At 45.1% G+C, this 10,413-nt stretch overlaps 2 protein-coding genes across 2 annotated transcripts in view; both read right to left on the reverse strand.

Moving 5' to 3' along the window:
* The window catches only part of RBM41 (RNA binding motif protein 41), a 9,167-nt gene extending 7,818 nt beyond the window's left edge, over positions 1–1,349 (reverse strand). Inside the window, 1 exon segment of the mRNA XM_009331722.1 lies at positions 1,327–1,349. Within this exon segment, the coding sequence (XP_009329997.1) occupies positions 1,327–1,349 (23 nt within the window).
* LOC103923385 (nuclear pore glycoprotein p62-like) overlaps positions 1–10,413 on the reverse strand; it is a 20,957-nt gene that overhangs the window by 8,698 nt on the left and 1,846 nt on the right. Inside the window, exons 3-15 of the mRNA XM_009331729.1 lie at positions 9,393–9,784; positions 8,430–8,510; positions 7,940–8,026; positions 7,800–7,871; positions 6,285–6,380; positions 5,010–5,118; positions 4,712–4,856; positions 4,254–4,303; positions 3,996–4,130; positions 3,328–3,368; positions 2,579–2,640; positions 2,319–2,385; positions 1,905–1,922 (exon numbers count right to left, since the gene is read on the reverse strand). Of these exons, the coding sequence (XP_009330004.1) occupies positions 1,905–1,922; positions 2,319–2,385; positions 2,579–2,640; positions 3,328–3,368; positions 3,996–4,130; positions 4,254–4,303; positions 4,712–4,856; positions 5,010–5,118; positions 6,285–6,380; positions 7,800–7,871; positions 7,940–8,026; positions 8,430–8,510; positions 9,393–9,784 (1,355 nt within the window). The remainder of the gene's footprint in view (positions 1–1,904; positions 1,923–2,318; positions 2,386–2,578; positions 2,641–3,327; positions 3,369–3,995; positions 4,131–4,253; positions 4,304–4,711; positions 4,857–5,009; positions 5,119–6,284; positions 6,381–7,799; positions 7,872–7,939; positions 8,027–8,429; positions 8,511–9,392; positions 9,785–10,413) is intronic.

Genomic DNA, 10,413 nt, shown 5'->3' on the forward strand with positions numbered 1-10,413 from the left:
TTGAGAAAAAGCTATTGCTCTATAAACCAGTTTCCCCTACCCACCGCCTGCTAAACCAGCTTTGAGTTATGCAAATTACAGGTGAACCACACAATCCGTTAGAAGTATATACCTATTTTCTTGCAGGATGTCACACGGCCATAACAAGCTTTTAACTGTAAATACAGAAAAGAGAGTGCAATCGCACAGAGGAGCTGCAGAGCACTTGCAGCCACAACACAGATCGTCTGTTATTTGCAGACCACCCATTTGGAAACACATAAGCCACTGACTGATCATCAACTTTAAATGCAGCAGGCATTGCAATATACAAAAAAATCTTGGCACAAGCTAAAGCCATTTCTAATTTCATTCCATGAGAGCTTATCAGAAGCTATTCAACAGGGCTACGGCATCACGTCAGCCTCCATATTCCAGGTTAGGTTTTACTTCGTACAGCATGCCAAACCCAGAATCTTCCGGTAACATATTAAGCAGCACATTTCAGTTTGTCACTTTTCAAAAATCACCATGCAAAAAATGATTACGGCATAAAACGGCAGTCTGCTTCACTGCCTCACCAATCTCTCTCGCTCAACTCGGAATTCAGTGGTAACTACGAGAGAGAAGACCCTGTGGTTCTCTCAGGAAGAGGCAGAAGGTCAGAACCAGGCTTTGTCCAAACACTCCTTTCACTTGTGGAAGCAGCACCGCCCTGTGTCCGTGTTCAGCAAGTCCATTTAATTGTGGCAGCGTAGGTTGATAGTAATTCAAATAAAGTGCCACAGTTGCACATAATTGTTTAACAAGTCAGACAAGTTAATAGCCACTGTGTACGAGTATGCCTAGAAAAGATCACTGGCTGTTGTGAAACAGTCCTGGAGGTGTTCCACAGGAAGCAAAACTGGTAACATTACCTACAGCACAGATGCCCTAGTTCTGGTTTGGGGGGGGGAGGTTTAGTATTTTTTTTAATACAAAAAGAATGTTAAGGAATGTGTCCTTCGCAGGCCTACTCAATTACTAATTGCAAGGGCTGTGTGAAGGCTTACTTCAAAATTGCATCGTTTTTCCACCGTACCACTTCAGTGCACACAGTAACGGGAATTCTTCTCCTTGCTAAGAACCCCACAGAAACAAAGAAATACATTAACCTTTTCTAAAACCTGCAGTTTCTTAGGCTTATTGCTTCTTTCTTGTTTGAAGGTGAACTGCAGATGAACTGTTTCTTTAGATGTACATTTCCCAGCAAAGAGAATGAATTGTTATTAACTGATACGACAATTTCTTCGGTACTGAATCACAGAGGAAAAACTGGGTCTCCTTTCTAGGAAAATTTAAAGGTACCGGGTTGCTATTTTCACACGCATTCCGTAAAGTCAGAATTCTGATGCCACAGGAGCTGCACCAGATTTCCCAATAAAGCCATGTTTGGAATGCGGAAGTTAGCATCTATGTTCTGGAAGAAAAAGCCAAATTAAATCCTGACCTAAGCCAATACTACTATTTAAACATGGACAGTAGCATGCCTGCTTTCACCCAAGAAGTACACCAGGTGTGAGCACTTTCATAGCACTGCAGCCAGAGTGTGCAATTTGGCACTGGTGAGAGGAGCACTGCTTTATTCTGCCATGCCCTCGTGTGGCTGCTAACATCAGTTAAAACCGTGTCAAATTCTCAAATCCCGCACAAGGAGGCACTCCCTGTGAGAAAAGTTCCTTTTTTCTGTTTTAGTATGGCATCATGGTATACTAGTTGAGGGTGAATCCAAGACAAGAAACAACAGTAACTACACTATCAAGTTTTCACTGCTGAGTGCATCTTCTGCTCTGCACTACATCTCAAGTTATTGCTACCGTGAAATTTCCACACTATTACTCCAGAGTTACCACGCCTGCAGATAAATGCATGCTGCTCAGTCTTACCTGGATTTGGCTTTCCCATTGCGGGGGAGAGGATGATAACATTAAACACACACACACACCCCTCACCAACTGTCCTATTCCAAAGGGAAACCCCATAACATTTTAGAAGTTGAAATATTTAACCTTAGTTTCGCAGAACAATGCATAAGGTTTTCAAGTCCTCTGCTTTGCACTGATGCGTTGCACTGCTTGTGCTTTTTTGTAAAACACTAGCAGTTGCCAGGAATTACTTCTCAGCAGAGGCCTTCAAGGCACATCAGGAGAATTCAAGCACAGAAGGGACTGTGTCGTTGAAGGTGAGGAGCAGAAGATTCCTCAGGGAACTTCAGGAATTCGTTTATGTTCAAGAAGCACTTGCACACATGCTACATGCTTTCTATTTACATTCCCAAAAAGCTGCAAGATGACACTCACCTGAGTTCTGGTCAATCCACTGCAATGAATCCATGTGCGCATTCAAAATTTTACAGATCTGCTGAAGCTGAGCAGAAAGAGAAGGAGCAAGTCATTTCTTACACTACATAGAGACTAAGAGTAGTAAAAGACAGCCTGCCTGTCCCTGCCTTTGGAACATGATGCAATCAAATTTCTCATATGTACAGCTCCACTAACTTAGCACAGCCAGTTTCCCAGGGAAGTCTGTGCAGCAGCTGTGTCGCTTTGCTTCTCTTTACCGTAAAGAAAACAGACTGGTTTAGAGTATATGCCTGTGGCTTAGGCTTATTCCAGTTCAGACCTAGGAACCACCACAACATTAATCACCTTAGGCTTGAGGTGGCAAAAGTAAAAGGGAATGGGGGAAAAAAGTCTGCAATACTGAAGGGAAATTTTTACTGAAAAAAAGCTTCTCAGAAAAGCCACAAGGAATGTCAAGATCAATTTAATACATATCAGAAAGAGCTGGTAATTCAGATCTTGTTTTCATAGGATACAAAAGTAGTATAAGGAAAAAATATCAGCAGTAACGGAGGGCATTCTGAACAAAATTTAGATTTGCCTCAAGAAAGATGCAAGCAGCGGAGCAGGTAACTGGATCAACGTTAAGAAATACCTCTGAAACAAGTTGTAATCTCAGCAAAAATTAGACAACAAGCAAATAACCAGAGTTCCTACCAGAATGAGATACTTTGAAATCTACTAACAGAACTGCAGAGTAAGTATGTGAGTCAGTGTCCTGGTTTCAGCAGGGATAGAGTTAATTTCCTTCCTAGTAGCTGGTACAGTGCTGTGTTTTGGATTTAGGGTGAGAACAATGCTGATAACACATAGATGTTTTTAGTTGTTGCTAGGTAGTGTTTACACTAGTCAAGGACTTTCCAACTTCCCATGCTCTACTGACTGAGAAGGCTGGAGGGACACAAGAAGCTGGGAGGGGGCACAGCCAGGACAGCTGACCCAAACTGGCCAACGGGATATTCCATACCATGGGACGTCATGCTCAGGACCTGCTCCAAGTCACACCAACTTTGGGCAATCAGAATCAGCTTCTATGCCTTTCAACCAAGGCTGGCAGGTACGTGGGAACAGCACCATGAGAGGCATTCTATCACACAGATGAAGTAATTCCTAACCTCTCTCTCCCTCTCGCGATAGATACAGGGAGACAGACAAGCAACAGTGTGGAGGGCTTTCTGGAAGGTTTGTCAGAACTGAAGGAACCAGCTAGTCCAGATTCTTCAAGATTCCTATCTCTTGAACCAGACAAACACTTCTTTTAATTATCCTGCTACGATTCAACACTTAAGGCTTGCAAGGATGCTTGAGCCACACACAGTGCATTCTGCTCTCATCACTTCTGTCACTAAATAATCATTACTTTTCAGAGATTATGCCAAAATTAGTAACCTTTCCCCAGACAGCTGATTAGACCAACATCCAAAGAGCTTTTCATGCTGATTCAAGGGCTTCCGGTCGCAATTCCCCTCTTTCTAATGCGTAAAATCTAAGTCGCCATGCATAAAACAGGATTACGTGTTTGACAAAGGCCGTTGATAGATCAATATCGTCATGCATCCCAACTCTACTTCTTGCTGATTGATCATCACCACATTAGTTTGCTCATCACATGTTCAAAGCAGATTTTTGTCTTACGTCCTCTCCCGTTCTTCATCTGCATGCTGCAAGTAGATAGTTCCGCTCTGCTCCTTCACAGACTCCTCCAGAGGGGTCAACAAGTCTTCAAGCTCTTTCTGCTGTGACAGAATGAAGTCCAGCTCCTGATCCAGTCTGAAAAGAGAAAGTGTTAACTACTCCACTTACAAGTTATATGCATTCTAGATCTGCCACAGAACAACGCAAGACGACGCAAAAAAAGAAACAAAATCATCTCAAGCGTTCATAGTTTCGTACCTCTTCTGATCAAGCTTCACTTTCTCTACTTCTCTGTGTAATGAAGTAATCTGGAAACAGAAGACAATTATTTATACTACGAAAATTCAAAACTCAACTTATGAAAGAAGAGTGGTGGAACTGAGAAAGCCAGCACCATACAAATGTCTACTAGAAACAAGAAGCAGTTACATAAAGATCTACAGACCAAAAATTGAATAATGGAGGTTTGGCTTTGAAAGCTCCACCCTAAGACAACTTGTTATCATAGTGTAAACTCACAGAACAGATTTTCCAAGCTCCAATGCCTACAGACCAGAACAGACAGGCAGTGAGTCTCTCACAAGCATCCAGATGTAATTCACATCTCTCTTTTTTACAACTAGGAAGTCCCACTAGATGGCTTGCTGCCTCTGTAACACTTAAAGCCTTTAAGGATCTAAGCAAGCAAAATCAGGTTACGTTGCATGTCACCTTACCTTCTCTCCATTCTCTATCAGCGTCCGATCCCAGGCATTAACTTGCGTAGCTTGATGGAGAAAGTGTTTCTCTTGGTCTTCCAGTTCCAGACTCCACTTGTTTATCAAACTCTCCAGCTGGGCATACGTCATCACTGGAGGTGCACTGAGAGGAAGTGCGAGACAGTACAGAGCACAAGATCGAAAACCAAAATGTAAACATGACAACACTCACTGCCCCTTCCTCCACCAGATACCAGCATTAATACTGGTACTCTTGCCCCAGTCGGGAAATAGTTGGTTATAACAAATGACTCACCTGGCTGTGGTTGCTGTGGTTATGGCAGCTGTAGAAGTCCCAGCTCCAATGGCACCAGTCGTAGTTAATGGCTTAAGATTCAAAGCAAAGCCAGAAGCAGAAGTAGTGCCTGAAAGAAGAGGTTCAAGTCAAGCAACAGAAGAGGACACATCTGCTATCTAACAAACCGAGAACAGGTCCAATATACGCTTCTAAGCACAGTGCTGTATGAGCTCAAGTAGGTCCCTTTGAAGGAACAAAAAGCAAATCCCACGTCTGCCAAGAAGGGAGTGAAGCACATCTTGACACAAAAGTAGTGGACTGTAAATGCCTGACTCGCAGTTCTAGTAAGAGGAGGAACTGTCAGCCTGCACTTAACCTGGGCATTATTCAAAGAAACGCAGCATTAGCCCACACCCCTCTCAATCTCCTCATGTTTTAATATTAGGCCTAATAACTACCAAGCACACCCAGTTCCTCTCCTGCGTCTTTGCAGCACATGAGATTTCTACGTTTTCACAAAGCCAAGAGCATCTATCAGATGGTACTGCCAGTCAGTCACGTGGCACTTCTAGGCACTGCGCTCAAATTCTTCACAGTCACTCCAGAAACAAGCTTTAGAGAGACCTTGAGAGCTGAGCAGCACCCGTGTTATTACACTGAAAACTGACCAGTAACTGCATCCAGAAAAAGATGTTCAGTCCTGAACCCCAACACTGTGCAGCAGCAAATTCCACTGCAGGTTTTCACATGACGGTTGCCACTTAAACACAGCACTCATCTCTGCTTTTTTGTTTTGTTCTGTTTTTGAAGAAAAGTTAATGAAATCCAATGCTTTGAACCTTACAATTAGGAAGAAACAGATTAACGGGGCAGAACTGAAACATAAAACATCTCTCCCTAACACTCCCGGCAAGTCTTTGGCCTCCCCCTTCCCCCACCGGGACACCTCTCCCTCACCTCTTAGAGCAATCTGCACCTACACAGGCAGGCTAGAGAAGGAGCAGCTCGTCTATTTACTTTACTTGCTCCAGATTAGAACATCAAAGCCTACGGGCCTTCCTTCACCCAAAGTCCCTTTGCTGTGGACAGGCTCTCGGAAGTCATAAGTAACTGTGCCTTTGGGGAGATGGAGAAGGAGGATCAGAGAAAGAAATACTGTGTTATTCTCAGATATGGGAGGGCATTAGAAATTAGAACTGCTGTGCTGCTACACCAGCGTGGCCCTTTATGCTACTACAGAGCGCTGAAGTCAGGCTTCCTCCTCTGCGGTTACTTTCAGCATCTAGTTCTTACTAGTGGCAGTGCTTGTTGCAGCCGCTGTTGTTCCAGGAACTTTTAATCCAAACCCAAGCGTTCCAAGACTTGCTGTCCCAGTGGAAGGGGCACCAACTGTAAACAGAAGACAACATTAAGAGTTTGCGTAACCCATTAAATACAGCACCCCTCTGAAAAGCTCTACCCTGCCTGCTCACCCATCTCCATCTGGTCTTTATTTGTGTTAACCAGGATCACTGTTTAGGTGAAGGATCATCCAGCCACAACATGAAAAAGGGCAGGCTGAAGCTATAAAATAGCCAGAATGCTCTGCGATTCTTCCAGGAAACTTCATCAACCCAGGGTGCCAAGCTACTGTCACTTCCCTTTACCTCTTTTCAATTATCTAACATTTAACTGCTATCAAATGCTAACATAAGCAAAGGGTACTGGACACTGGCGGGCAGGAAGTGTAATCTCTGCATGCGGCTACTTGCTAAAGCAATACAATTGCACATACTACAGGAAACACGCTGGTCACATCTCAGTTGCCTGGAAACAACCCACCTATCATCATCTAAGAACCAGGCTTCAGGCATCCTGAAAACAGAGAATGCCCATTAGCTTAAAAGCATTCTTAAACACCAAGATTAAGGTCAGCTTTGGAACTACAGTAGCAATGCAAGCATTGTAGAGCTACTAAAAATGCAAGTTGTTAGGCTGGTATATACGGTGTCTACAAATTGCAGCTGATTAGTTAAAAGTAATCAGCGTGGCTTTAACGTAAAACCTGTGAAGGTCCTTGGGAGCAGCTGCCTACATTTTCAGAAGTAGGTGTAAGACAGCACTATGTGTGGAATAGTTGTATTAAGTCTGGTAAACATTGGCATTTACTGTAGCTAGTCTCCATAATCAAAGGCAACCGAAGCATTAATGTCTCATTGCAGGCTGAGGAAGAAAGCTGTTAGGACTGTCTTCAAACCTGGGCTACTGCCTTAAAGCTATCAGAAAAGAGACACTGTTTTCTGCCATAAAAATAACTTTGCAAGAGGAAACTTGCCAGTTACTACCAGAGGAACTTGCAAACATACAGCTGTGTCAATACTTCTTTCTAGCACACTGCATCTCCACTGTCACAGGCCACTGTTCTTGAAGAAGCATGAACACCTAATGCAAGAGTCAAAGGCAGACGTGACCAGACTCAAGGCACTGGGGTCTGGAAGACAGCAGCTAAAACATCACTAGAAAGCTCAGCTGTGGCGATACTACCCAGACAGAGAAACAAAAAATTCACATACAGCTAAAACTGCCACGTGCTGCTTGCCCACTCTGAATCTAAAGCGTGCTTTGCTTTGAACAAAACCCTCCATGCCTCACCACTGAAGAAAGTTTGCCAGAAATCACAAAGAGGGAGGGTGGCAAACAGCGAGAAGAGCTGGCCTTTTGAATGCTCCCGTATTACCTGAGCATCTGCAGCTCCACTACTGGCAGGAGGCACCAACGATGCTGCTCATTTATTCCCCCAACAGATAAAATCCGTACATCGTGACTTACGTGAGAGGCCCGTGGTGGTAGCCGACGTCGGTGCTGAAGAACTCGCTATAGATGCAAACAACGTAGGCCCCGCTGAACCAAGAATGGAGGTTGTGGTGGTAGCGGCAGCCGGGGGAGCGGCGGGTGCGGTGCTGAAGAACTCGCTATAGATGCAAACAACGTAGGCCCCGCTGAACCAAGAATGGAGGTTGTGGTGGTAGCGGCAGTTGTAGCAGCTGTGGATGTTACTACAAACAGAAAAAGCGTAGCTCTTGTACAGTCATGCTGAGAATGGGATACAAATTTGCCTATCTACACCAGTTTTTTATGGACGTAAGAATTTTAAACTATTTTCCCTCTTATTCTACCTCAACTCTTTCTCTTTTCCAAAATGCCCTTTAAACCTGTGGCTCCCTCCCACTATGCTCCAGCAGGAAGTACGGAACAGAATTTGGTATGCGGGACGCAATAAAAAGTACAGGATACTGAGTTCAATGGCTGCATGAACTGCCACAGATTACTGATGCCATTGCAAATTCACAGCAACAAACACTTCTAGCCCATTTCCAGACTCCAGTTTAGAAAACTGTTCCCAGAAGGACAGCAGATTCACAAAGTCTCGAGTAATTATTTCCTAAAGTCACTTCCTACCTCCAAGTTTGGCTCCAAAGGACAGAGTGGGTCCCTGGCTGGTACTAGTGGTCAGCGTTGCTGCGGGTGCACTAGTGGCTGCTGTTGAAGGCAATGACCCAAAGTTTAGAACTGGAACAAGTAGCATAAGTAAAAGGCGAGCCTTTTACTACAGAGACACTGTAGTTTCTGCTGATCACAGTAATAGTCAAGTTAGAAGCAGTAAGAGCGTAAGAAAAAAACCATAATATTCAGTGTAACAAATACTCTGCGTTATCCGGGAAATGAACTAGGGCTAACAAGCTCGTTACCTACAAAGACTTTCAAGAATGATTCTAACACAGATGAACATCACCCTCACCCCAGAGCTGATGACCTCCCCCCCGAGGCCTGCACTGTCACCAACAAGTAAATCAAAAGCTGCAAACTGAATTTTTGCCAGATTCTGCAGGAGTGGGCAGGTTCCTGCTTCTGGGAAGGTGAACAGTGGTTTATCACAAAAATCAGCCAGACCAAGGTGCTGTCCTGAGAAAGTTCCCCAAATACATGCTTCGCTTGGCCAGACTGGCCTAGGCAAGAGACAAACTCACTAGCTCATTTAAACACGTATTCAAACTCTGCCAATTACTGTAATGCGAAGAAACAAATGGATTCAGCACACCTGCTGGGATCCTAATGGATGGGGTTTTCTGCCTGTATCACCTGCCGGCCTCAAGAAAACAAATGATCAATACAAGTTCAATAACACTTGAGGTTGGAGACATCTACTTCCCATGAAAACAGTGTGCCGAAGGCTAAATAGCACTTGCTACTCATCGCTGAAGACCCTGGGCTAGCATATCAGAAAAACCACTGATTCCAGCCACTTGCTTCATTTCACGCCAGCAGAAGCAGGAGGCTGCAGAACCTCCACACCATCCCCAGTTGCCCTCCCTGCTGACAGGCTACCTGACTACAGCTGCCACGTCGAGCCCAGGCACTCACCGGCAGACTGCCCCCCAAGGCAGAAGGGGGTTGTCGACTGGGTTGCGGCCCCTAAGGTGGCAGCAGTGGTGGCAGCAGCTGCAGGTGCTGTTCCAAAGGTCAACCCGGTGGGCGCTGCCTGCGGAGCTGCAGCGCCAATGTTGAAGCTGGGCGTTCCGGCCTGAGTTGCGGTACCACTGGAGAAAGTAAACGTTCCAGTTGTCCCAGACTGAGCGGAGGTGGTGGTGGTGGTGGTGGTGGTGCCAGCACATCCAAACACAAAGCCAGAAGGGGCTGCTGCTTGACTTGAGGGCACGCTGGTCGGTACAGAGCTACCAAATCCAAAGCCCCCTGTGATTCCAGTAGCTTGAGTTGCAGCGCTGCCTCCAAAGTTTAATTTTGGTGCATTTGCCCTGGGGAAGAAAAGAAAAGAAGCCCATCTGTTTGAGACGTGCATCCAGCCAAGTACTGAGTCGGCCTTCTTACAGACCATTTGCTGACAGCAGAAGCCACCTTTCAAAACGATGCGCGCTTGTCCGGGTTTATGCTTCAATTTTGACACAGACTGTACGGCAACTCCTGTCACCTGCAATCCTCTGTCAAGTCTCTTTATACTGACTCCCCCTTGATTACCTCCACCCATCCAGGCACCAGAAGACATTTATGGCAGCATAAGCAAAGTCGCTTATTCTCTCAGCTCCCGAGCACCCTTTTCACTGCCTCTACAGAAGACTGTTTTTTTCAGCTAACTTTTGCTGCTAGTCCCCATTTGAGCTCCCTTCCCACTGCTCCCATCTGGCAAGCTTCAACAAGAGCAGTTCTGAAGAACCACCTCAAAGCTTACAGCCTTTCCCAAGGACAAAACGGTCCCACCTGGCTGAAGAAACATTCTGAGCGCTCCGGTTTCGGATCAGAAAAGACAGGACGTTTCATGCTCGGACGCAGAGCTTTGTACTTTCTTCACGCACGCGTCAATACCCCAATTACAGACTGTAGCGTGGAGCAGCTTATTCTTAACACCCATCTGAAAAAGCCCGCACTG

This window comes from Pygoscelis adeliae, unplaced genomic scaffold (genome assembly GCF_000699105.1).
Source record: "Pygoscelis adeliae isolate BGI_AS28 unplaced genomic scaffold, ASM69910v1 Scaffold79, whole genome shotgun sequence".
NCBI lineage: Eukaryota > Metazoa > Chordata > Aves > Sphenisciformes > Spheniscidae > Pygoscelis > Pygoscelis adeliae.